Consider the following 25,315-nt stretch of genomic DNA (forward strand, 5'->3'; position numbering starts at 1 on the left):
CAGTGAATCTTACTCCAAGCAAGGAAATAATAAAAATATTATTGTTAAAAGTATTCGAAAGGGCCGTTTGACAAACCCACTTGTCCGTCTGCAAAACCCTCCGTACTGGAACGTAAATTCGCTAGCTATGATATGAGAGCAGTTGTCCATAGAGAATGATAGAGGCCAAAACGCCATTGAGGGCGTTTGTGACCATTTTTGGGTGATGTCCAACTGGGTCATCAGGAGGGTGGGTCACCAGGAGGGGTCAGCCAATCGTGAAGAAGAAAATGTTCTTCGTCAAAATTGAGATTGCCTCAATTGTCCTACATATGCTGTCATATACCCTAAAATAGCATAGATACAAAAATGAGTCCTCTATCTATCTCTATGCAGTTGCCTTACTTTAGCTTCGGCTTGGCTGCAAATTTGACATTTTATCTTCTGTTTGAAACAATAAGGCACTGGTCGCAATGGAGTCTTTTGTTAAGTTCACAAATCAAAGTCAAGGAAGGGATCGTATTTTCAGGTATGTCATTGGTCTTTGGTAAGTTAGCTAGCTAAATCGTCTTATTTAGTATAAAGCTAACGTTAGCTGTCTGCAGTAATTTAGCTAACTCATAACTTAAAAGTTAAGGTTGAGCATAATTCCAACCGTAGCTAGCTAACTAATGCCAATGTTATCCATCATTCATTTGCTGCAACAAGTTACATATCTTTGCTAATGTAGCTTGCTGACTGTCAATTTAGCAAGTCAGATCAGCTTAGTTTGTATGATGATCTCCTTTTCAGTCTAACGTTACTAGATACAGATTGCTCCCGAGTAGCGCAGTGGTCTAAGGCACTGCATCTCAGTGCTAGAGGCGTCACTACAGACCCTGGTTCGATCCCGGGCTGTATCACAACTGGGCCGTGATCGGGAGTCCCATAGGGTGGTGCACAATTGGCCCAATGTCGTCCGGGTTAAGCTGTTATTGTAAAATAAGAATTTGTTCTTAACTGACTTGTATAGTTAAATAAACATATAGTTGCTGAGATGTGTCTAATGGTCATAATGTCTAATGCTTGTATTTCAGGACAACCCAATATGCATGTGCCTTGGTGAAGTATTTGCTTCGCAATAATTCTGCAAGGAAAGCGCTTGTTGTCAAGCTGCAGAGTCTGGAGTCCAACATGAGTTCTGGAAGGAAATGTGAGTTTGTACAATCTTCACCACCACCAACTACTACACTCCCCAGGGACATACTGTAGCTAACTAACCGTTAGAACAAGTGTTTTTGAAACGAGCTGTAGGCTAATTATTATTGGATGGCTTTATTGACTGTAAGTGGAGAACATTTTGGGTATCAGACCTTCAACCACTCGGAAGAGTAGGATCACTAGGCTGTTTATGCAATTGCATAAGACATAGACAGTTAATAGTTACATAAGCAGTGATTTTTCCCCAACCATAGGTCATATAGGAAAGCTGTAGTTCTAGAAAGAAGCTCTAGTTTTGTGCTGACAAATATTTGGTTCAACAATCAGTCAAATGTAGCTTACTTGAGAACTGTTTTCATGAGCATGTGCTGAATTCTGTCCTTTTATGTTCTTTGTTTCAGTGTTCAGACTGGGGAACACTGTGAATTCCATTGACGCTGCCAAGCGAACCTTGCAGCTCTCTGACCCTGTGTTGCGCCTCTGCCTTACTGTGGCGAACCTCAACCGCGCCCTTTACTTTATCTGCGACAATGTGCTCTGGGCCAGAAATGTTGGCCTTGTCCCTGGTATCGACAAGGAGCGCTGGAGCTTGAATGGCTCTTGTTGCTACTTCCTGTCCCTGGTTATGAGTCTGACCAGAGATGTTTACGTAATCACCCAGACTATGGTTCAGAGAACCAGAGATAGGCAGTTTCAGCAGAAAATGGATCAGCACCTCAACGACAACCCTGATGTGGCTACTGTTATTGTTCCTCAACTGGATGCTTTTCTGTTCCTGCTCTTCGAGAGTCTTAAAAGCAATCCCTCGGTTGCCCTTGACACACTGAAAAACATTTGTGATATTTTCATTCCACTGGACAGGCTGGGTGTGTACCGGTCAAACCCAGGAGTGGTGGGCTTTTGTGGGCTGATTTCATCTCTCTTAGGGATAGTGTCAGTCTTGCACCCCAGTTTGAAAATCCAACCGTAACCTAGAGTTGAAGGAAAATGAAAGGAGCTAGAATTAAGAGAAGCCATACACAGTACTGGCATCTGCCCATTGTACTAAGGTTTATAGTCATTTTTCAGGGGTACTATCCTACTTTGAATGTCACTTCAGGGGAATTTGCATGCTAGCAGAAGTTCACTGATGACAGCAACCCCTTCAGATAGAAATTAGGAGCTTAAAGGGCAAACACTTATGAGTAGCCAATGTGTATGATTACTGTTAGGACCAGCAACAGCTCATAGGTGGATCCATATGTACCTTTTTAGACATTTTCAAAATTAATATATTATAAAGGGAACTTTGCAGTATTTTAGGAACCACAAAGACAGACGAGGCTGGACAGGGATCTTAGTCAACTTTGTTTGCTAGGGTTTAATTGAGCCCGAGGAGGTTTGTGATATATGGCCAATATACCACGGCTAAGGGCTGTTCTTACGCACGACGCAACATGGAGTGCCTGGACACAGCCCTTAGCCGTGGTATATTGGCCATATATCATAAACCCCCAAGGTGCATTATTGCTTTTATAACTGGTTAATGTATTTAGAGCAATAAAAATAAATGTTTTGTCATACTCATGGTATACGGTCTGATATACCATGGTTGTCAGCCAATCAGCTTTCAGGGCTCGAACCACCCAGCAATTTATAATTGAACGTAGAGCACTGTAGGTGGGGGCCATAATGCTTTATTAACTAAATAACTTGACGGATCATGAGTTGCGTGATTCAGCATTACCACACTAATCCAAACCCACCAGCTGAGTAGCACTGTCTTCTGTATGTCTTTGTTTCCAAGGCCACTTTGTATAATCATGTGAATTTGCACAGCCTGTGCAATTGATAAAAGGAAGCATTCACTTTGGAAATAAGGACCTTATGATGTAGCATATAACTGATTGAATTGAACACAAATTCAAGTGTACTTTAGATTGGTAAATGCTCCAATTAGTCACAAACAAGTTTTGTTAATGTCTTGTGTAATTGTCAAATCATGTACAGTATTTTTCTTTATTGTATTGTTTAACTATGTACCAATACTTGAAACGCTGATGTTTAGGCCACTCCTGCCTTTTTAGTTACAATAATCTTCCTCTTAATAGATGCTGTTCAGCATACATAGTCTACCTCAATTTTTAGATGGTCTACATTTTGTATTCTGCCTGGGAGATGGCCTAGAAATCAGTATTTCTCCAGCGCTTTGAAATGTTTGTAACAAACACTATGGTTATAGAATGAAATCAAAGTTTCAAAAGGTTCTAATGATTAACACTAATCAATAGTTGTAATGTTCTGTTTATCATGAGAAAAGTACAAAAGGTCTATGCAAATAATGTATTCCATAATGGAAGAGACTTATTAATATATTTCTATGCATAATGCAATGTAACAAAATGGATTGAATTTGATCAAACCTGTTCAATAATAAAATGGATTCTGTTGACGTTTATGCTATAATTCACAATGCATATGCGAGGTCCTGAGTTGGACAAAGTTAAAATAACATAGTTAAAAACCAACCATGTTTGATAAATGGGGCCCGTGGGACAGAAAAATATTGCAACACAAAGTAGATGGATGATAATTTGGGGTTGAAATGCACATTTTTTATTGGATTGCAAAAGTTCAAAGTAATGCATTATTGCTCAAGGTTCCCTTTCCCCACATTGCTAATATTTACCTAATTTTCAAAGACAATAACCAAGGTTATCCAAACATGGACAATATTTGTCGTGATTGATTTTATCTAAATGTGCAATTTTCCCCTAACTACTCAGCAAAAAAAGAAACATCCTCGCACTGTCAACTGCGTTTATTTTCAGCAAACTTAACATGTGTAAATATTTGTATGAACATAAGATTCAACAACTGAGACAAACTGAACAAGTTCCACAGACATGTGACTAACAGAAATTGAATGATGTGTTCCTGAACAAAGGGAGGGGCCAAAATCAAAAGTAACAGTCAGTATCTGGTGTGGCCACCAGCTGCATTAAGTACTGCAGTGCATCTCCTCATGGACTGCACCAGATTTGCCAGTTCTTGCTGTGAGATGTTACCCCACTCTTCCACCAAGGCACCTGCAAGTTCCCAGACATTTCAGGGGGGAATGGCCCTAGCCCTCACCCTCTGATCCAACAGGTCCAGATGTGCTCAATGGGATTGAGATCCGGGCTCTTCGCTGGCCATGGCAGAACCCTGACATTCCTGTCTTGCAGACAATCACGCACAGAACGAGCAGTATGGCTGGTGGCATTGTCATGCTGGATGGTCATGTCAGGATGAGCCTGCAGGAAGGGTACCACATGAGGGAGGAGAATGTCTTCCCTATAAACGCTCAGCGTTGAGATTGCGTGCAATGACAAGCTCAGTCCGATAATGCTGTGACCCTCCACCTCCAAAATCGATCCCGCTCCAGAGTACAGGCCTCTGTGTAACGCTCATTCCTTCGACGATAAACACGAATCCGACCATCACCCCTGGTGAGACTAAACCGCAACTCGTCAGTGAAGAGCACTTTTTTGCCAGTTCTGTCTGGTCCAGCGACGGTGGGTTTGTGCCCATAGGCGACGTTGTTGCCGGTGATGTCTGGTGAGGACCGGCCTTACAACAGACCTACAAGCCCTCAGTCCAGCCTCTCTCAGCCTATTACGGACAGTCTGAGCACTGATGGAGGGATTGTGTGTTCCTGGTGTAACTCGGGCAGTTGTTGTTGCCATCCTGTATCTGTCCTGCAGGTGTGATGTTCCAATCCTGTGCAGGTGTTGTTAAACGTGGTCTGCCACTGCGAGGACGATCAGCTGTCCATCCTGTCTCCCTGTAGCGGTGTCTGACAGTACAGACATTGCAATTTATTACCTTGGCCACATGCCTCCTTGCAGCATGCCTAAGGCACGTTCACGCATATGAGCAGGGACCCTGGGCATCTTTCTTTTGGTGATTTTCAGAGTCAGTAGAAAGGCCTCTTTAGTGTCCTGAGTTTTCATAACGGTGACCTTAATTGCCGACCGTCTGTAAGCTGTTAGTGTCTTAACGACCATTCCACAGGTGCATGTTCATTAATTGTTTATGGTTCATTGAACAAGCATGGGAAACAGTGTTTCAACCCTTTACAGTGAAGATCTGTGAAGTTATTTGGATTTTTACGAATTTATCTTTGAAAGACAGGGTCCTGAAAAATGGATGTTTCTTTTTATGCCGACTTTATAATTGACATTGACTAAAGTAGAGAATTGTGTGATGTACAGTCAATATTCAAGATGTAGGCGGCCTATAATACTTTGTGATGCAAGGAATTCCAATAAAAGTGCTGCAATGTCACCACCTTAAGGAAATATAGGAATTTTAACTCAATTCTTGATGAAAAGCTTTATTCTTTGTTTTTTGAGACAATATATGTTGTAGGCTTTTTCTAGAGGAACAGGTGGTGATAAAGCACCCCCCCCCACTGAAAATTGCAAAAATATATATTCCATTTCCCTTTTTTCCAAGGAGAGGCTTCTCATCTGCCTTTATAGACTGAGAAAAGTGTGCAAAGGAGGAACCAAAAAAAGAAAACATTAAAAGCAATAAATAGTTACAAATGTTCTCATAGGTTGACTGCAGTGACATACTGGACGAGATTTAATTTCACATTTCTTTTGAGACGTTTAATTTACCAATATCAACAAAGTAAACGCACCAGCAAAAGCAAGACAATTACCTTAAAATAATCTTAGAGTTGTTTGATTTGTAAGCAGTATTCAGATGAAATTTCAAGAGCACATTGTGGGTGTCTTAACAGTTTTTAAAGGATCTTTAGCTACGAAGCTATAAGCCTACACATGAAAAATACAATGTAGGGACCAATAATTTGAGTGCATACATTTGGTTTCAACTGCATGTTATGCAATAATATCAATTATGAAAGATAAGAACATTATGTAAACACCAATGTGACTCAGATTTTCCTATTAGAAGGCACCTAGCTAACTCCTGCATATATCACAATTAGCACTTATTCAGATGACCAGCCTCTATAGCTCAGTCCAATACTGGACACAGAGACAGTGGTATATATGCTGGTCTCATATCTGATCATGTGCTTTCCAGAATACCACAGTAGCATACATTTCATTTAGGACATTTAGAATTCAACATTAAAAAATAAACCAAACTGACAGAAGAACTCTGACATTTACATGTCAGCGGTGAATCTGGTCGAGTCAAGCACTTCTGACAGACCTTTCACATAGACACTTATACATAGCTCTTGAACCAGGTGGTTTGTGACAGTGGTGCAGAATTGTATTGGATGAGAAAAGGCCTTTACCACAATCACAATAATTGTTTCTACTCTATTCATGATTATCAAAAAGATCCACAGACCACTCATATGGATGAGGGAAATGAACCTATGACAAACACAAAAGGATGAGGGGCTCTATTCAATCTAACGCTGAAGCATTATAGGCTGTGTGACAGAAATGTAAAGGTCATTTCTGATAGAGACGACATATGCAGCAATTACCGTAAATACAGTCTGCACTAATGCTGGAACATTGCCTTTAAATTTCAATCACTCTGTAATGTTGACTCATTAACCTGGCTGATGCGTGACCCACGTGACAACACAGCGAGCTGTGACTCATTGATGTTAGTAAGACTAAGGACTCACATGGTAGAGGAGGAATACATCAACATTGTATTCTAACACACAAAAAAAATGCTCTGACATAACGTAATATTGAAAACAACCATTAACATAAAATCTGAATTTCCTTAAACCTAAAAATAAGTGAACTAAAATACATGATCCTGAAACATCTGTGTATGTGCAGATAAATAAAAAGTATAGAAAATTCATATCAGAGACATGGAAATGTGTGATGGGTATGTTAAGGCAAAAATGAACTTTATCTTCCCATTTACACCCATCTTAAGACAGCAATTAAGTAGCAAGATTGTGTACACTGACAGTCACATTGACTTCAATACTGCTTAAGAGTAGTCACTGTATCTGATATATATATATATATATATATATTACACACACAGTACCAGTTAAAAGTTTATACAGCTGCTCATTCAATAATTTTTATTTTCACTATTTTCTACATTGTAGAATAATAGTGAAGACATCAAAACTATGAAATAACACATATGGAATCATGTAGTAACCAAAAAAGTGTTAAACAAACAAAATATATTTTAGATTCTTCAAAGTAGCCACCCTTTGCCTTGACAGCTTTGCACACTCTTGGCATTCTCTCGACCAGCTTCACCTGGAATGCTTTTCAAAAAGTCTTGGAAGCATTTCCCACATATGCTGAGCACTTGTTGGCTGCTTTTCCTTCACTCTGTGGTCCAACTCATCCCAAACCATCTCAATAGGGTTGAGGTTGGGTGATTGTGGAGGCCAGGACATCTGATGCAGCACTCCATCACTCTCCTTCTTGGCCAAATAACCCTTACACAGTCTGGAGGTGTGTTGGGTCATTGTCCTGTTGAAAAATAAATGATAGTCCCACTAAGCGCAAACCAGATGGGATGGCGTATCGCTGCAGAATGCTGTGGTAGCCATGCTGGTTAAGTGTGCCTTGAATTCTAAATAAATCACTGACAGTGTCACCAGCAAAGCACCCCCACACTTCCTTGGTGTCCTTTAGTAGTGGTCTCTTTGCAGCAATCGACCATGAAGGCTTGATTCACGCAGTCTCCTCTGAACAGTTTATGTTGAGATGTGTTTGTTACTTGAACTCTGTGAAGCATTTATTTGGGCTGCAGTTTCTGAGGCTAGTAATTAATGAACTTATCCTCTGCAGCAGAAGTAACTCTGGGTCTTCCTTTCCTGTGGCAATCCTCATGAGAGCCAGTCTCATCATAGTGCTTGATGGTTTTTGCGACTGCACTTGAAGACATTTTCCGAATTGACTGACGTTCATGTCTTAAAGTAATGTTGGACTGTCATTTCTCTTTGCTTATTTGAGCTGTTCTTGCCATAATATGGACTTGATCTTTTACCAAATAGGGCTATCTTCTGTATACCAACCCTACCTTGTCACAACACAACAGATTGGCTCAAACACATTAAGGAAAGAAATTCCACAAATTACATTTTAACAAGGCACACCTGTTAACTAAAATGCATTCCAGGTGACTACTTCATGCAGTTGGTTGAGAGAATGCCAAGACTGCAAATCTGTCATCAAGGTAAAGGGTGGATACTTTGAAGAATCTCAAATATATTTTGATTTGTTTAACACTTTTTTGGTTATTACATGATTCCATGTGTTATTTCATAGTTTTGATGTATTCACTATTCTACAATGTAGACTATAGTAAAAAAAAAAAGAAGAAAAACCCTGGAATGAATAGGTGTGTCCAAACTTTTGACTGGTACTGCAATCATGCATGCATGTATGCATGTAAGTAATATAGCTCTCTACAAGCCACAGATAATGAACTGTATGAAATCCCAGGTGATGATACATCCAGAGAGGCTAAGTTAATGTGGTCCAGTTTGTTGAAAGGCATTTACTCCAACACATCCATATGTTGGAATGGAACATTCACTGTTTCAAACTGAAAATAAACTGTCCTATCTTGGCAATCTATATTGTTTGTGGAGGTGAAATCTATTTAACTGCTACAGCAACACAATGAAATACCACCGGTTAGCACAGTATTGTCCTACAAAGCGGTGTCGACAGCAAGAGTGAAGAAATTCACACACGTCAGAAAATAGATCTGTGAGATCTCATCTTTGAACAACAGGATGGACAATCTTATTTATGAGGCCCTGAATCCAGTTGAAATCAGCAGACACCAGAAGCTTTAAGGCATTACATTTAATCACTGCATGGACACAACCCTATGTTTCTTGCTGAACTGAGAAAGCATTCACAAGCACAAGCTTATAAAAAGGGCTTCAGGAAGTACTGTTAAATGCTCTGGTATTCCACCCAGTCTCACAAATATAATGGACTATTGATCGATGTAATAAAAGATTTGTTAATATTGTATGAACTTTATTACCATCAAAGGTCAGAGCATACTGGCTCAAACAATGAAAACCATTTATCCAGAAGGATAAGTAGGTAATAGAATGCCACAACAATCTTGACAAATGTTCTATTAATTGTGCTTGATTGCTGTTCTTATTCAGAATAGTGTTCTTTCAGTAACGATGTCGTGTTTTAAAACAGAAACATGGGAGTATACTGTATGACTATGGCACTTTCCTCTATCCTACACATTTCAGGGGGCAATTCCCCTTGCCCATATTTGATGAAGCAGAATGCCATAATTACTGCCAACAGGAACCATAGACTGAATGTGATGTTTGGGTTAGAGGCAGATGTATAGGATGTTTGACTGGCATGTCCGATTAATGACATGCACTGTATCATTAACTTTAACAAAGAGATCAATTATCAGCTCAAACAGTTAAGTTCATAGATGTCTAAGATATTTCCACAGAACATTATGTTTAGGCCACTCCTACCCTTTTACAATATTCCTCTTAATATCTGCTGTTCAGCAGTTCAGCATACATAGTCTACCTTATTTTTTAGATGGTCTACATTTTGTATTTTGCCTGGGACATCACCAATGGCAGGGATATGGGCTATGAGGCAGTATTTCTCTACAGCACTTAATGTTTCTGTAACAAACAGGATTGTTATAGAATGAGATATACGTTTCAAAGGTTCTAATGATTAACACTATCAATAGTTGTAGATGTTTTCGGTTTATCATGTGAAACGTAGAAAAAGTCTATGCAAATAATGTATTCCACAATGGAAGAGCATTACTAATACTGATTGAAATGAACAACAAGTTCAAGTGTACTTTAGATTGTGACCAATTGGAGCATTTACCAAACAAGTTTTTTTGTTAATGTCTTAGCTAATTGTCAAACCATGTACAGTATTTTTCTTTGTAATTTTGTATTGTTTAAAAAAAAAAAATATGTATCAATACCTGAAATGCTGATGTTTAGGCCACTCCTACCTTTTTACAGTTACAATATTCTTCCTCTTTATTGCTGCTGTTCAGCATACATAGTCTACCTCCTTTTTTAGATAGTCTACATTTTGTATTCTGCCTGGGACATCAACAATGGCAGGGATATGGCCGAGAAGTCATGTCTAAGACATTTCCCACAGAACATAAAATATTTTCCAGCTTTCCCTAATCTTAATCCAGTGATTACAACCCTCTCTATAGGAATGAAGACTTTATATAATTATTTTACATCTATACATTCAGTGAAACAGCAAACAAATTGTACTGGGTACTTAAATATAGCATTGATAGAAGACTGGGTATGAAGAGCATCTGTTCTTATCTGTCCTTATGATTGTACCATCAAACCAATATGCTTTTGTGTGTAGTCATGATAATAGACCAAACGATAAAAGCATTTGGGCAGGAGAGTTCATGTACATTTTGCATTATGGGTAGAAAAAGGAATTTGGCTTAAATTGTGTCATCTTATGATTTATACGCCACAACAAATTCTAGTCATTACAACACTCGCCCTCAACAACAACAACATTAAAGGGTTTCAATTGCTCACAAGTTGCTGGTCTTGGCCCACTTCATATAAGAGAACATCACTCCTCTCTCCCATCAACACTGGGAGGAGTGAAGTGAATTTGTGATTCATATGTGATTCCAGGTCACTCCAGGACCCAGGCTTGGCTGGGCAGTCTTTTGGTCCATGGGGAGTCTTTTGGTCCATTGATACAGTAACACCCTGTGGCAGCAGGGTGCAGGCCAGTCACTATGAAGGGGCCTGGGTACGGTCATAGTCCAGGATCAGACCTTTGATGTGAGAAAGTTTCTGATGCAGATACTCGCATCGCTTCTTCTCTTCCCGGTAACCAGGGAACTTCTGTAAAGTCAATGCAGAGGGGTGTCAGAGAGCTGGCATTACGGTGACATGGTCAAGGCAGAGGGGTGAAGAGTATTTTATTTGTGATATTCATACAGGCTACAGTAGACAAGACCGGCTATACAATAATTAAATTATATTTCCTGCTCATACATTACTTACTTTCTTATACTTTCTGTATTTCTGCAGTATTTGCTCCTCCATGAGCTGTGAGGGTGGAAAAATACAAGACATTTAGTAAGTCCTTAAAAGTACATCAAACCAGGTCTTCAACTGTTTAACCAGAAGTGTTTTGTATTGTGTGAGTGGAAGTGATGTCAGTTCCTTGCTCATACCTTGTATTCCTGTGTACCGGGGGACAGAGTGTTTATCTTGGAACCCAGCTGAACAAACATCTCAGTAATGGTACCGATCCGGTCGTGCAGGGCCCTGTACTCATCGTACTCTGCACAGAAATCCTGCTTGTACTGTTGTCGCTGTTCTGAGGCTGTGATGGTGTTGTACTTTCTGGAAAGATAGACCAACATCTTGTGAGCTGTCATTTCAACAACCAACGTGGAATGGCCACATCAGGAGGTAGAAATAGAAACATTCATGGTTCTTTCCAGCAGGTGGCACTGCAGATTAGCAGAGTGATGGCCTACGACTCCCCAAAGATTTCATAGAGATTTATAAATGTAAGACAGATACTAATAATTAGGTGCTTACATTTGTTCCATTTCACGTACAAGTGTGTATTATACACGTGTGAATTGAACATTTGTTTTTTGCATATCCCACTCCCCCTGAGATACCCTCAGAGTGGGGTCACGGCCAGGGATCTGCCATTATAGATGGCGACCCTGGAGCAATTAAGGTTAAGTGCCTTTCAAGGGGACATCGATGCCTAGTAAATTTTCGATTACTGGCCCAACGCTCTTAACTGCTAGGCTACCTGCCGCTCCTAGATTATTTGTTTTTCTAAGTAACTCTCACTTATTTATTTTTTAACACAAAACATAAAAATAAATAACAGCATACAGATGCACACAAACATCAATGACATCAGACCTACCCAGACCCCCCCCCCCCAGCTCTCACATCACTCTCCGCCACATGGCCTCAAACTGCATCATTGTTTCTCTCTATCACCCACGCACTTTCAACATTTGACCTTTCCATTGTGTTAAAGATGGAGGATTGGTTGATTTCCAGTTTAAGTATACGTTTTTTTCAAGATGATTGACAAGAAAAGTATCGTCCAAGACATCGGGTATCTCACTACTCACTCAGATGCATGTATTGAAATATGCAGACAGATGGATTAAAAGTACATTTGCATTGTAATACTTCTGACAGACAACTTTCTAACTCTGCCCATAACTTTTAGACTTCATAGCATTCCCAGAAGGCATGGATTATTGAGTCATTGTTAGTTTTACACTTATTAAGACATGACTCTGCCTTTGTGCTGTAGGATTTGTGAATTTTGTCTCTTGCATAATAAATTCTACACATTTTCATTAACTTTCCTCCAGCTTGTGCCAATATCAGTTCTTTTTAAGTCTTGGTTCCAATAGTTTAAAAAAAAATAATAATTCTAAGAGATTGTCAGTTGGATAGGCTGTCTGCAAGGTTTTGTATATCTTAACTACACTACATGACCAAAGTATGTGGACACCTGCTCGTCAAACTTCCCATTCCAAAAGCATGGGCATTAATATGGAGTTGGTCCCCCCTTTGCGTCTATAACAGCCTCCACTCTTCTGGGAAGGCTTTCCACTAGATGTTGGAACATTGCTTCGGGGACTTCATTCAACCACAAGAGCATTAGTGAGGTCGGGCACTGATGTTTAGTGATTAGGCCTGGCTCGCAGTTGGCGTTCCAATTTATTCCAGAGGTGTTCGATGTGGTTGAGATCAGGATTCTGTGCAGGCCAGTCAAGTTCTTACACACTGATCTCAACAAACCATTTATGTATGGACCTCGCTTTGTGCACGGGGACACTGTCTTGCTGAAACAGGAAAAGGCCTTCCCACAAAGTTGGAAGCACAGAAATGTCTAGAATGTCATTGTATGCTGTAGCGTTAAGATTTCCCTTTACTGGAACTAAGGGACCTAGCTCGAACCATGAAAAACAGCCACAGACCATTATTCCTCCTCCAGCAAACTTTACAGTTGGCACTATGCATTGGGGCAGGTACCGTTCTCCTGGTATCCACCAAACTCAGATTCGTCCGTCAAACTGCCAGATGATGAAGCATGATTCATCACTCCAGAGAATGCGTTTCAACTGCTCCAGAGTCCAATGGTGGCGAGCTTTACACCACTCCAGCCGACGCTGGCATTGCACATGGTGATCTTACGGTTCTGTGCAGCTGCTCGGCCATAAAAACTCTGTAGTGAGTGTTGCAACCGAGGACAGACGATTGTTATGCACTACAGACCTCGGCGGTCCCGTTCTGTGAGCTTGTGCGGGTTAAAACTTTGCGGCTGAGCCGTCGTTGCTCCTAGACGTTTCCACTTCACAATAACAGCACTTACAGTTGACCGGGGCAGCTCTAACAGGGCAGAAATTTGACGAACTGACTTGTTGAAAAGGTGGTATCCTATGACGGTGTCACGTTGAAAGTCACTGAGCCCTTCAGTAAGATCATTCTACTGCCAATGTTTGTCTATGGAGATTGCATGGCTGTGTGTTCGATTTTATACACCTTTCAGGAACAAGTGTGGCTGAAATAGCCGAATCCAATCATTTGAAGGGGTGTCCACATACTTTGTGTGTGTGTGTGTGATATAAATATCATATGAATATCCTTTGACTCAAATAAGATTCCCTCAAGATTGCGCTGATGTCCAAAAGATTTCAAATCGAAATTTCGTGATATGAAACTTTTAAGTTGCATGCATTTAATAATTTAATAATCTGCATTGGACAGACTAAAATTGCATCTTAATTCTGTAATGGAAATTATGTATTTCCTACCAAGTAATTTATGGTTACTATGCCTTTAGTTTTCCATGTGGACCAATTTTAAAATCAGTGAATTATGAAAAGCTATCCAAGGATTGTTCCATACGGTTGGGTTTTTAGGGAGTGATATTGGCTCTTGTAGAATAAGTTTAATTTTCTTCCATATTGTTACAGTGTACTTAACTAGGAAGTTCTTAATGTTCTTAGCTTTAGCTTTTGAAAATAGACACGTGAAAAGATGAGCATGTGCATTTTCAATATGTACGCATTGCTCTTCTTTAGTGCTTTTAACGATGTGGTCGCAAGTAAACACCTTGGGTGGCGAGTTGATACAATTCCAAGTCTAGAAGGTAAAAAACACCCTCAGACTTAGAAAGATGTAAAACATTCCTTTTTGTTTTATGAGTTGTATTTGCCTATATCAAGTCTGTTATGACCGAGTATACTTTTTAAAATAATGTCTTCGGTGGGGTAATTGCTATTACCGGGAATAAATATAAATGTTGGGAGCCATGCCATTCTGAAGAGGTTTATTCTACCTGGAAGATTGTTCCATTTAATTAGATCTGTTTTCATATTGATGAGTAATGGGATAAAGTTATCTTTATACATTTGTTGTTACTTATTATGTATCCTAAGTTTGTGGTCCACTTAAAGGATTACTGTACATCATGAGTTATTCTTTTTAGTTGCCATTATTTCGGGGGTTTTCCATGTTAATTATATATCTTTAGAGTATTCTGAAAATATTTTTTTGCAAGTGGGGGGGCATTGAGTTTTCAATATTGGTCAGGTATATCAGGAGATCTGCAAATAAGTTTTGTTTATATTCATGTTTTCCAATACTGATTCCTGTTACATTTGTGTTCAGTTTAATTCTTTCTGCAATCAGTTCAATTGCCAGTGGAAACAGGAGGGGGGAGAGGGGACATCCCTGTCGTGTGCCCCTTTCTAAAGCCATTTCATTAGATAATGTATTATGTGTACATTTTTGCTTTAATACATTTATATAACATTTTCATGAAATGTATTATTTCAGCTTGAAAGTTACCAAAGTTTTGAATAGAAAGGCCATTCAAGATGGTTGAAAGACGTTTTGGCCTCAACAGCCATTATTGATCAATCTATATCTTGTTTTTTTGTGTATTGTATGTGTTAAACTGAAACATGTTCTTTAATTTGCATACATTTTTTATATACCCTGTTTGATTGATAATACTTTTGCCATTGTACTGCTTTTGAGCTTTGTTATTATTTTGTCAATTTATAAAATGTATGGGTCTGTAATCAGCAGGGGGTTTTCCAGATTTTCCTGGTTTTGATATAACTGAAATAACTATTTGATACATGGAACTAGGAAGCACTGAATTGAGTGACGTGCGTTGTCATTTGTGTAAATAGGGTGGCGCACATTTGGCCCAGCATCGTCCGGGTTAGGGGAGGGTTTGGCCGGTGTAGGCCGTCAGTGTAAAATAAGGATGTTCTTAACTGACTTGCCTAGTTAAATAAAAGGTTAAAAATATATATATATATATTTTTTAAAGGGCCGTTACTTTGTCCCAAAATGTTAAATAGAATTCTATGGGAAAGTCGTCCATTCCTGATGCTTTTCTCCACGCAAATACTTTATTATTGTGTAATATATAATTTTGGCTGATCTTTGTTTTTAGTGATTATTTTGGCCTACTGATAAATGCTTCAGGGTTGTTGAGTCTAAGGCTGTAGGATCAGTCCAAAAGTTGTTTAATTCTGATTTATATAGATTTTCATAGACACTTTTAAAATTGTCATTAATCGCGTTGATTCTAAATAACGCATTTGTATTTTAATCTTTTAAAATTGTAACTGGTTTGGCATGTATTCATTTTGTGAGGGCTGCGAGATGTTAACCAAGCTTATTTGCCATGAATTAATATGCTTTATTTGAGTTTAACCTGTAGTTGTTGGCTCTCTACAAAAGTAAAATATCATATCGCTGCTTAAGTTCAGACATTTAATTTTCTTCTTTCCAAAATAAGTTATTTTTTATTTTTTAAATGGGCTTGAAAAAATGTTTTGGGGTGATTTCTGGGCCTCCCAAGTGGCGCAGTGGTCTAAGACACTGAGGCATCACTACAGATCCGGGTTCGATCCCGGGCTGTGTCGCAACCGGCCACGACTGGGAGACCCATGAGGCGGCGCACAATTGGCCCAGCGTAGTCCGGGTTAGGGGAGGGTTTGGCCAGTTGGGCTGTCCTTGTACCATCGTGCTCTAGCGACTCCTTGTGGTGGGCCGGTGCGCTGGCGTCGGTCACCAGCTGTACAGTGTTTTCTCTGACACATTGGTGGGACTGGCTTCCGGGGTAAGTGAGCAGTGTGTCAAGAAGCAGTGCAGCTTGGCGGCGTCATGTTTCGGGCGTCGTGTCTCACGACCTTCGCCTCTCCCGTGTCCGTACGAGAGTTGCAGCGATGGGACAAGACTAACTACCAATTGGATATCACAAAAAAATGGGGGAGAAAAAAGGTAAGCACTTTGTGACATCTGCTCATGTAAAATGGGCTTTATAAATAAATGTGATTGAATTTGATTGCTACAGTAGATGGCAGCATAGGCCTCTCCAACCAAGCTCCTTTTTAAATATTCAATTTCTCATAAAAAATAAACTCTTGCAGGAAAACCACATCTGCTGACAATCTCTTTAAGTGTTCAAGAACCATATGCTTTTTCTTATTTTTTTTAATGGAGCCTGTGCACATTCCGTTGGATTTTGTTGGTCTTTACTTGTATAAAATCAAAGTTAACCTTGTCTGTTCTGTCGGTCATTGAAGAACCAGATATAACATTTTAGCGAGTCATTTTAGGAGAGTCATAATATGAATACATAGTCATTATATACATTACAAATGCAGTGTAGATTGTGTGGGCATGTGGGCTGAGCAGACATTTAACAGAATACACAAACAACAAAGTTGTTATTTTTAGGGATTTTAAACGCCAACTCATCTCCTAATGTACCAAAAGCCTGTGGATTATGTAAATTATATATTGGAGAAAGACTACCACTTAAGTATTGTGGTCAGTTTGTATTGCCTTGTAAATTCAATTAAAGTATAGTGGGTGATGGGGCTCTACTTGGGGAGAGAGTGAGTCCACCAAGAGACTGAAGTGAGATGAGTAGAGGCCCCACACAAAACTGTCTGATGTCCTCCCAGTCACCTCGTCCCAATCCCTCGGATAGAGCCTCTCTCCACTCTCACCAATAGCCACCATTGAATCTTAGCTATAATCACAAACAAGGACTAATAATGACTCGACATACTCTCCTAATCTGTCCAGAACGCTTATTTTATAGCAGGTTTGCAAGTCACAAAAAAAAATCTAATTACATTGTAATATAGTTAAATCCTTCTGACTCTCTCCCAAGCCGATTCCTCTCCACCTCCCCCTCCCAGTTTTTCACCCCCTTTACCCCACCCAAGCAAGCTTGTCCCAGCCTCCCATCCTTACCCACCCAAGTTTGCCCCAACCTCCCATCCTTGCCCACAAAAGCTAAGCTTGTCCCTCCCTATCTCCCACCCTTGCCCATCCAAACCAAACTTGTACCAACCTCTCAACTTTTCCCACCCTTCCTACCGCTCAGACACACTTACACCCATCCACTTACTCATCCATTCTCATTCTTTCCCGCCCAACATCCATCCTATGTATCCACACACCCATTCTCTCCCATACCTATTCACCATCCCTCACTTTTCCCAGACACACCTATTCACCATCCTTCACTTTTCCCACACCCACACTTCCCCTTTTGACTTGTCTTTTCAGTATCCATGTAGCCCATTGGCATTGGCTACTTCTGTCGTTACTTCATAGAGGAAAACAATTACTTGGAGAAAGTATAGGTTGTATTGGGGGAGGAGGAAAGGATATTGTCTCAACTTAAGATAAGCTGGTGTTAGGCATCACTGTATGTAGCCTAGTGCGCTCATCGTTTTTCAACTGGGAAGGTTTCTTGTAGCTTGACTCGGGATTCACCGGCGCTTATGAATTCCATCCTTTGCGTTCCCTTCGATACCCACAGCACTGCCGGGAAGCAGAGCTGAGACTTGATCCCCTTTTTCTCCAGTGTCTGATCGAAATGTATTCCTTTGTCTCTCTCATCCTAGCAGACAGGTTGTAGATTACAATGATTGGGTATTTAGCGTTCTTCTATCTTCTGGTGATAGATTCACATCAAGGACAAGGACAAAACACTCATGTTCTTTCGTCCAATTCATCTTCTAAATTTTTCAACTTGGTTTCCAAAAGGCTTATTTTGTCGTCTTGATCGTTCATGTGCACGCCTTGTTTGTGTGTGACTGACACGATAGCATCTATTTTCTTTTTTAGCAAATCTCATTTTGTAATAACAGATTGTAGCAGTTTGTTTTGTTGTGCATGGAGAGCATTTTAGCCATGTTTTCCTAGATAACCTTTAACTGTTCATTACACACATTTGCATCTCCAAGTTGCTCCTTGTCTTTTCCTCCGGGGGAAGCCATGGCTTGTTGGACTCGTGTCACCACGCCACTTTACCAACTGATTGGTTCGCTGTTGTACATAACTGATCGCTCACACTCACCCACTTGCTTGGGGATATGTTGATTTATTGATTTTAGAGGCTTGATTTAAACATTGTCTGGTTTCTACATATAACATATAGCTACTCACACCCCATGCGTCCTATCGGTACGCGCTTGCGCCTCATCTTTTTAAGTCATTCTCAGTGAAGCTGTGTTATTACTGCACATTTGACAGACCATTTAAAACTTCAAAATGTTCCTCTATTTATGTGAATGTTTTCAAGCCGAATCCAGACCTTTTGGAACAAATCGCTTTCCTTTCACAACAAAAGTGACTAAAGTAGTCATACCATTAAACAAAAACATTGAAGCAACAGATGGCAGAAACAGAACCTGAGACAGACCTGAGACCACATACTGGTGTCACTTGTACCATGTTTACAGCATGAATGGGTTTCACATAACTTCAACCTAGAAGTACAACTCAGCAACCCAGGGCAATTCTGGAGAACTTGTGAATGAAGCAGTGTGTTTAAACTTACATTAAATAGTCGGGCAGCTCCTCCGGTGATGTACGAGTGACAGGTGTTTTAGCCCCCTCATTGTCTGGAGATAAAAACAAGCAGAGAAAAAAAAAAGTTCATGTAATCTGCCAATGCAAACGTGATAAAACTCATATCATACCAAGGCTGATGGAGTTTATCACTACTACGGATAAGAGACCTGCTACAAGGCAGGCGGTGACGCCAGAAGTGCCCCAGATTGGGAGTCAGAGCAGCCTGCTGACTCGATGAACCGTGGGTCACCCAGCTGTTCCACAGAATCATCTACACACTAGCCAGGGAAAGGGATGGGGGTTGCTAGCGGAAGCTACATACACAGCACCCTTTCCACTGGAAATTCTCTTCAGATCATTGATTTGTCGTCACTCTGTTTAAAACCTACAGCAATTCACTATGAGCCGTATATCTAGATAAGTCACCTATGCTATTGGGGACCGATCCCGTTGATGTTTCAAAATACTTTTCCAGAGCATGTCGTTTTTTTTTACTACTGTAACAAATATGGGTTAGGAAAACAGACATTTTGACTGGATTTTTACTACTTTGCAAATGGAAAGTTTTAATGACAGTGTTTATGTATATGGAGAGTGTTTATTCGTATGTATACAAATACTGGGCAGTCTTTCCTGTAATCTTGTTGGCTCAAATACACTGATTAGATGGTTCTTGGAAATTATTGAACTTCTCTGATTTCAATGTGGTCATAGACCAGTGGTGCTGTAAATATATCCTTTGATGTCATTACTGTATCATTATCAACATGTTCTGTTTCTGCTATCATTCCAGTCAACAAGGCCTCAAAATGATAGAATTTAGTTGAAGATTACATAGGGAATGAGATTGTGATTGTCTTACCAGTGATGTTTTCCTGGTTCTGTTTCAGGTCGGGACTGTTCTCTATCCAGTCCTGTTTTAAGCGCTCCCTGTCCTTGTCTTTGTGCTTCTTGGACTTCTTCTTTTTGTGCTGGCCGTTGGCTAGCTGCTGGTCAGTGCAGATGGAGGGCTCAGTCTGTGGGGGCTTGGGGCTTGGTACTGCTAGGCCTGGCTCTGTCCTCTCCAGCTTGGGAATACTGGAGGAGCAACCCAGTTTATGCCGTGTGTAGAGACCATTAGGGCTTCCCTGGACGTGATTGTTGGTTCTCTCAAACTCTGTTTTGGTCTGTACACTGGTGTTGCCTGGACCAGATGAGCTACGGGCTCCAAAGGGACCAAGCTGTCCATTGGAAGGGGACTGCAGGGATAAACTGTGGTCTAATAGTCTTTGCTTCTTGGGGGTCTGATAATCGGATAGGTCGGAGGGCACGGGGCGTTTCTATGAGAAGGGTAAAGAAGAGGATTTACCTGTAATACTACTTAGCGAAGACCAACTTACCCTACATTTGAAAGGAATGGCTCCGCTACATTAAAACATCCTAACTGGCTCCTGAAAATGTCAGTGACTGAACTGCCTCCAGCACTCCAATGAATAAAAAGCAGATGCTACCAAACCAAGAAACTTTCCTCTCATTCCTCCTTTACTCAAGTTTATTCTGCAGTAGGCCCAAGTCAAAAGGCATAGCACTATTCAAACATAAATTATTTAACCCTTGAAATTAATCTGTGCATTCTCTTATTTCTAATCAATGTCAAGTTTTTAAGAAAAACAAAGAGTAAGGGCAGGATGTAGAAATTCTTTTAGAGTTAGGTAGGGGAGTATTTACCACAGAGGGAGTCTTGACCGGGCTGAGTTGTGACGGAGAATCCGCAGGGGTTTTGTGGAATGAATGGTTTGACTGGAAACTCTTCAACTGGCTACTGCTGCTCAGTGGCTGCAGTTTCCTGCAACATTAGAAGGGGAAGACATTTTTACTTTGCTATTCCGTTTATGTTAGGGCAGATAAAAAAATGAGTTAAGCTTGAGTTGACAGATGTATTAGTTTTTATACAACGCGTAGGTCTAATCCGGAATGCAGACTGGTTAAACCCGCATTTTAGCCGGTGTCAATTCCACAAGTTATGGGAATGCAGACTGGTTAAACCCGCATTTTAGCCAGTGTCAATTCCACAAGTTATGGGAATGCAGACTGGTTAAACCCGCATTTTAGCCGGTGTCAATTCCACAAGTTACCACCGGCTAAGTCTATGACTTTAAAAAGACCCATTTACTCTGTTCCATCTGCGCAATCCACTGTCTCATCAGCCCAGGCAGGGAAGTTATAAACTTTATCTCCACTATAAAAAAAAGCATCTAGACATTATCACACATTTCTTTTAGACTAACATTTAGTTTTCAACAGTGGATATTTGTATAAACCTCGCTGTCTGTCTCTTCGACATTTGCAACATTGTTTCAATATTCAAATTCGATCTTCAGCTGTCCCATAGTAATGTTGAAAGTGTCGGGAGTCGGGATGAGACACAGGCAGGCAGCTGTTCTCATCCAGTCGACATCAGCATTGCTCTTTGTATATATCCATACAAATGATCAATAGAAAACATGAAAAATGAAACAAAGTGCAGCTAGTTTGCCTTCTGTCCAGTTTGAAGTGATTGTGTTAGCTAGCTCCTCTGAACAACAGTGTGCTGATGAGCACATTTTCTACGGCAGGCGAAGTTGCACATCATTACCTCTTTTATTTGAGTACATCCATAACAATGTCACTAGAAAACAGCTTAAACAAACGCAAATGCCGCTACTTCGTTGTTATTCTGGCTGAACTAGTGTTTGACGTGGCTGTAAATTAGTCGTAGTTGGCTCGCTAGCAAGCAAGGGATAAGAATGTTGCCAGCCAGGATGGCAGTGGAACATTTAGAAGGAACGACTGGGTCGCGTTCATAGATACAGAACATAAAGACTGAATGAGTCTGGCAACTGAACCGATAGAACGCCGCTTGGGTAGCAACCCTAGATGTGTGTCGGGACTATATCTTGTGGAAGAATGAAATAGTATGAATAAATTAAAACATGTTTTATGAAAATATGTAAATCATTATTTTAATATGTTGGTAACCGGTTGTATAAAAGTGATAATGCCCTCGAAGCCGGTGTTTGGAGGATATATTGGCACAGTTTTCCGGACCTCAACTTTTTCTCGGGCCTAACAGCCGTGCCAATATATCCTCAAAACACGGGCATCTGGCATTATCACTTAAGTAAATAATGGTTCAAACTCCAATTGCAATTGCATGGTTTACAGAGAAGTGAGAGAGGTGGGGCCATGTTAACAGAGGAAAACAGAACACAAAACAGGTCAAACCGGTTGGTTACTGCAAAGTCCACCTTGATGCAGCTGTTCACATGAATATTGCATTAGAACAAATAGACCACATTGTCAGACAGATGTTACACTCCCATTATCTACACTTGACCTCAGGGTGAAACTGACACGTTTTTCAGCATGTTTCAAAGTGTTAGGCTGTATGTAGTGTTTCTAGGTTACAGAACACAGATTACATCTGCAAGAGGCAAGCACTAAGACAGAGCGGTGTCCAGTCACTTCAGTGAGGAGAACAATGGTGCCAGATGCAGGCTCTGTTAGGCCAAACACTCCTCTCTCCACTGGCAATCTGCTTCCTCCAGCTCCTTCCTCACAGAAACCTCACTGAAATCAGAGGTCCATCATACCTCCCACAGCAGCCACATGACCTTTTCAACTACATGATCAATGGAATCTCCTGGAAGCACCACTGGCTTTCAGGACATTCCAGACATGAGACCCTCTGACAGACTAGGCTTCCAGCAATATGGTTGCTTTCTGGGATAAACTATAAGGAAAGGCTCTGATATCAAAAACAATTGGTTTAAAAAAAAGACGGTCATACACTGATGAGCCACATCAACAGCTACCTTGCCCTGTACATGCAGCAAAACAACATGTCCACTTCCATTCAGAGCTCTCTTTAGAACATCTGAGTAGTGTAAACAGAATGGAAACAATAAGCAGGCAGGAGGTCCATCCAAAAAGCTTATGAAACCCACCCCTTAACTGACCAGTGGCAGGATAGGACACGTACTTAACGTGGGATGACGTCCACTCTCATTCTGAACAGCTCAGCCATGCTACCTTCCTCTACATTAATGCTATTTGACAACACCAAGCAGAGAATATTTCTCTCCCCGCTTTGATGTGCCCATTAAGAAATTCATCTGTGCAGAGAAATAGTCATTTAGAGTCTCTCCTTTCACCATGATCACAGCGGCCTGCCACAGTAATCCAGTAGGCCTGCAGTCTCAACGCCAGCACGTTGTCAAAAAGCATCAGAGCATCCCGCTACTGAGGAGAGGTAATCATCCAATTACTGACGCTTAAAAGGTTAAATGAAGATAAACTACAGACTATGGGACTCTCCGCCATGACACCAACATGATGACACAGGTAAATATTTAAATATTCAGTGGTGAAAATGTGAAGGAGAGTCTGATGGTAGAGAAGACAGGTGAGTAGAAGTACAAGCCACACCCACCTGGCCAGGAGCCTATGGATGAGCGGCTTCTCTTCCTCCAGGTAACCGGGCCAATCCTTTTGGACAAGCCTGTAGAACTCATCCTTCAGAGTAAAGCTGTGATCTTTGTGGTTCAGTTTAGCAACCTGCAAATCAATGACAAACACATTTGAACCCTCTGTCCCTGTAGCATTAAATAGACTTTTGACCCCGGTTAAAAGAAAGGCTCAACTGGCAGGCTGTCAGAATAATTATACATTGTTCACCATTAAAGTAATTGATAGCAAACACAGCAATTACACTAGCATTGTGCCAAGTTAGTCACAAATACAGTACCAAATCTAGTCTACCCAGAGAGCCTCTGTGACAGACAACCATTTGTCAGAGTAGTACTGGCCTGCCTGGAGACACCCCACCCTCCCCGGTGGAAACACCGTCTTCTCCTCCAGACATAATTAAAGCACAGCTCTAATTACAGCTACCAGTAGAGGCAGTAGCAGCAGCGACACAGTCGCTCCTTGTATGACTGCACTGGGACTCCCAAACATACCCAGAACAGGAAGTACACCTCAAATATACCAACTGAGATCACTTAGCTGCTCAACATTTGGTTGTAAAAGGAGCCATTAGCATTAGATTCTGAGTGGCTGTAGAGAGCGAGCGAGGGAGACAGAGCGGCTACTCTACAGTGTTTCCATTTGGAATCCCTGGAGGGATTTAGAATTGCTTATAGATGCAGCTGAATCTCAGAGGCACTTTTAAAGACCCTGTCCTTTCTTTCAACGTGAAAGTTGCTGTGATGTTTCAAATGTTTCATTTACAAAATAGATTGTTTATTCATTTCAAATGCATTACAATTGGAATACAATATGCAAAAGTTGTGCATTATTGAGTTATATCTCCACTTAGTGAAACCAGCACCTACCATGTACATTTATCTGCAGCCTAGTATCTGAGTACAGTTTTAGTGTTGTGCCGTGTTGCGTTCTACAGGTCTCACCTCATCCAGTACTGCTCCCAGGTCAGTCTTGTCCTTGGGAGTGGCCCTCTCCCTCTCCAGCCACAACAGCAGCTCAGGCTTCCTGTAGGGCTTTAAGGCCAGGACGTGGATGATGCGGTCTCTCAGGGGCCTGAGGGCTACTGGGCTGGGGGCCCCGCTCTTCTTGTTGTTAGGGGAGTGCTTGTTGCTGCTGCTGTCCATGCCTGACGACAGGCCCTGCTTCCTCTGGATCTTCACACATTTACCTGACAGAGAAAAGGAGATGCACAGAGAGGCGCCATTTGACGAGAAAAATATTTAGTCACTTACAAACTATCTTTTCGTCATAAAAGCTACCTTCTTATACTGCACACAGGAATGGCACCTTGTGTCCCTAGTAGGAAATAGCGTTCAACATTCAACAAAAGTTCAACATTCACCTTCTGCTACCGTTTCTGTCAAGCCGTCTACACATACAGGTTTGACGCGTACGTTCGATAAATCCAATGCATGCACCACACCGAACGCACTGCAACTGCAACACACTGCTCCAAGACAAACGCATCCTTTCATTGGAAATGAATGCAATTCTAGTGTACCAAACCGCAATGACGCTGTCGGTGTGATCGAAGCGTTAAGTGTTGGTACGCAGCACCAGGCTCGGAGTGCAGTGAAAGGGTTGACAGTGAGGTTAGCCAGTTCCTGTGCAAACAGAGGAGCATGGAAACTAAAGCACCTTGCTCACTCACACACAGAGACCATTTCTCCTGTTGCAGCACTAATTAACCTGGCTCCAAGCCAGCAGGAC

At 40.9% G+C, this 25,315-nt stretch overlaps 2 protein-coding genes across 2 annotated transcripts in view; one reads left to right on the forward strand and one right to left on the reverse strand.

The window, feature by feature from the left end:
- Positions 1–326: 326 nt before the first annotated feature.
- LOC120053996 (peroxisomal membrane protein 11A-like) lies at positions 327–3,610 on the forward strand. Its single transcript, XM_039001348.1, has 3 exons — positions 327–508; positions 1,056–1,171; positions 1,581–3,610. The coding sequence occupies exons 1-3, from the start codon at positions 453–455 to the stop codon at positions 2,147–2,149; spliced, it is 741 nt and encodes a 246-aa protein (XP_038857276.1). The 5' UTR covers positions 327–452; the 3' UTR covers positions 2,150–3,610.
- Positions 3,611–8,505: 4,895 nt separating this feature from the next.
- LOC120053997 (RNA polymerase II elongation factor ELL2-like) overlaps positions 8,506–25,315 on the reverse strand; it is a 48,331-nt gene continuing 31,521 nt past the window's right edge. Inside the window, exons 5-12 of the mRNA XM_039001349.1 lie at positions 24,529–24,773; positions 23,550–23,674; positions 20,807–20,924; positions 19,962–20,418; positions 19,086–19,149; positions 11,383–11,554; positions 11,210–11,254; positions 8,506–11,047 (exon numbers count right to left, since the gene is read on the reverse strand). Coding sequence (XP_038857277.1) covers positions 10,937–11,047; positions 11,210–11,254; positions 11,383–11,554; positions 19,086–19,149; positions 19,962–20,418; positions 20,807–20,924; positions 23,550–23,674; positions 24,529–24,773 — 1,337 coding nt within the window. The 3' untranslated portion in view covers positions 8,506–10,936. The remainder of the gene's footprint in view (positions 11,048–11,209; positions 11,255–11,382; positions 11,555–19,085; positions 19,150–19,961; positions 20,419–20,806; positions 20,925–23,549; positions 23,675–24,528; positions 24,774–25,315) is intronic.

The sequence above is a fragment of the Salvelinus namaycush genome, chromosome 9 (assembly GCF_016432855.1).
Source record: "Salvelinus namaycush isolate Seneca chromosome 9, SaNama_1.0, whole genome shotgun sequence".
In the NCBI taxonomy this organism is placed as follows: Eukaryota; Metazoa; Chordata; class Actinopteri; order Salmoniformes; family Salmonidae; genus Salvelinus; species Salvelinus namaycush.

Coding starts and splice junctions, on each gene's coding strand:
- LOC120053996 (XM_039001348.1), top strand. CDS start 453: ATGGAGTCTTTTGTTAAGTTCACAAATCAAAGTCAAGGAAGGGATCGT. Junction 509..1,055: donor GGAAGGGATCGTATTTTCAG/GTATGTCATTGG, acceptor CTTGTATTTCAG/GACAACCCAATATGCATGTG. Junction 1,172..1,580: donor CATGAGTTCTGGAAGGAAAT/GTGAGTTTGTAC, acceptor TCTTTGTTTCAG/TGTTCAGACTGGGGAACACT.